General features: G+C 38.6%; 1 protein-coding gene across 1 annotated transcript; it reads left to right on the forward strand.

Annotated features, from left to right (window-relative positions):
• The first annotated feature begins 1,068 nt into the window (after positions 1 to 1,068).
• On the forward strand, positions 1,069 to 1,527 carry LOC133832354 (uncharacterized). The gene has a single exon (XM_062262712.1). It carries the CDS (start codon positions 1,069 to 1,071, stop codon positions 1,525 to 1,527), a length of 459 nt encoding a protein of 152 aa, XP_062118696.1.
• The last annotated feature ends 817 nt before the right edge of the window (positions 1,528 to 2,344 follow it).

Consider the following 2,344-nt stretch of genomic DNA (forward strand, 5'->3'; position numbering starts at 1 on the left):
ACTTAGATCATTAGTTAGTATTGGTGCTTAGGTCGGCTATTTTTGTAGTGTTTAATATAACTTTCCTTTGTTTATAAATTTTAGGGATCTCGTGTATATGTTCAAACCTTTTAATGAAAAGTTGTATTTTATTGACCAAAATTTTTAGTACTTAAACCATCGTTTAATTTTAATTACACTTTTGAGTCCAAATGACTCGCTTATCGATTTAAGCACTATTTTAAACACACAGTGTAACGGTCCTAGATTAGTAGGACGTTACAGTATGAGTCCACAAATGGGTCAACCAAGGGGGAAACTTGTAGAAGTTTCTTTTGTGTATTGTGGTGATGGTCACACTTTTGATAATTGCCCTTCTAATCCTGCGTCAGTTTGTTTCATGGGAAATCAAAATAGGAGTAAGCCAATTCTTTCAACCAAGGATGTGGGCAACACCAGAATTTATCATGGAATGGTCATGGAGCTAGTTCTAGAAACTCTTATTTGTCGAATAGACCCACCTACCCACCGGGATATACTCAACATGTCTCACAACCAAGACCTTAACAAGCAACCATAACTAGTTCTTTAGAGAGCTTAATGAAAGAATATATGGCTAAGACTGATGCTATCATTCAAAGCCATGCTGATTCCTTAAGAAACCTTATGATTCAAGAAGGGCAATTAGCCAATAATTTGCGGAGTCGGTCCCAAGGTTCTTTACCAAGTGACGCAGAAAATCTAAGGCAAGAAGGTAGAGAACAGTGCAAGGAAATCACTTTAAGGAATGGTAACGAGTTGGAGACAATGAAGGAATATTCTAGGCATGAGGGTGAGTCCTTTTCAATCCAAAGTAACAAGGAAACAACCGAAAATAGGGGATTTTCAAACTTGCCAAAACATGCCTCTGCTCAGAATGCTATAGCATCAACATCACATCAAAGCTACCAAGAAATTCAAAAATTTCAACAACAACTACTATTCCCACAATGATTTCAAAAACAAAAGCAAGATGATCAAGTCAAGAGATGTTTAGATGTTTTGAAGCAATTTCACATTAATATTTTGCTTGTGGAGGCCTTAGAGAAAATGGCCACTTATGTGAAATTCTTGAAGGATATCTTGACTAAGAAAAGAAGACTTGGGGAGTTTGAGACAATTGCTTTGATGGAGAGTTGTAGTGCCATTTTGACAAACAAGATTCCACCAAAGCTAAAAGATCCGGGAAGCTTCACAAATCCAATTTCTATCGAAGACCATGATGTTGGAAGAGCTCTTTGTGACTTAGGGGCGAGCATTAACTTGATGCCTATGTCTATCTTCAAGAAGTTGGGTATTGTGGAAGAAAGAACTACCACGTTGACCTTGCAATTAGCAGATCAGTCCATTACCCACCCTGAAGGAAAAATTGAAGAATTTTTTGTGAAGGTAGACAAGTTTACTTTCCTAGCGGACTTCATTTTTCTAGATTATGGGGCAAATAGAGAGGTTCCAATCATTTTGGGGAGAGTGTTCCTTGCCACAGGGTGGACTTTAATTGGTGTTTAAAGTGGGGAGCTCATAATGCGAGCTCAAGATGAGCAACTAACTTTCAAGGTGTTTAATCCTATACGTTCTCGGGATGAGATGGAGGAGTGTCTAGCCATTGGTGTCATGAATTCTAGTATGAATGAACAGTCACAATTAAACATAGCAAGAAAGTGAAAAGGAAGTTCCCTCCTGTGGAAATTGAGAAAGAATGTGATTCATTGAAAAGCAAGGGAAAGGAAATGTCACACCCATAAAGGCCCAATGGAATGAAGAAAAAGAAGCATGATAGAAAAAATAATCTCCAAATTATTCAAGTTGGGTAGCGAGTCTTTTTCTCTAACTCTCTTGTTAACCGAGATTTTCGGCAACTATATTAATATCTATTATCTAATGAGAATTATAATGAAAGTAGAAGATTAACACGGGGTTTTTACGTGGTTGGGGCGTTAACTAGCCTTAGTCCACGAGTCTATATTATTAGAGCTTGAAGAACCTTTTACAATGGAGTTTCCCTCTATATTTTGACAGAGTTACTGTATTTTTTTGGTGAGGAGAGCCCCCTTTTACAGTGTTCTGTAGCTTATATTTATAGGCTTATGGGAACACCGGGTCTGGGCTGGATATGACCCAGGCCCATCGAAGATAGGGATATTCCTGGCCTTTCTAGTGGAGGCCCAATACAAAAGGTACAAAATACATGAATTCCAAACCAGCTAAGGCCCAACAGGTTGACCTTAGAGCTATATCTCGCCCGAAAAAACGGTGCTTTTGGTCTGGACACTTCGAGTTACGAGGCAGATTCAGGTGACAAGACCAGTCAGAGTACTTGACAACG

Source organism: Humulus lupulus, chromosome 4 (genome assembly GCF_963169125.1).
Source record: "Humulus lupulus chromosome 4, drHumLupu1.1, whole genome shotgun sequence".
Taxonomy (NCBI): domain Eukaryota; kingdom Viridiplantae; phylum Streptophyta; class Magnoliopsida; order Rosales; family Cannabaceae; genus Humulus; species Humulus lupulus.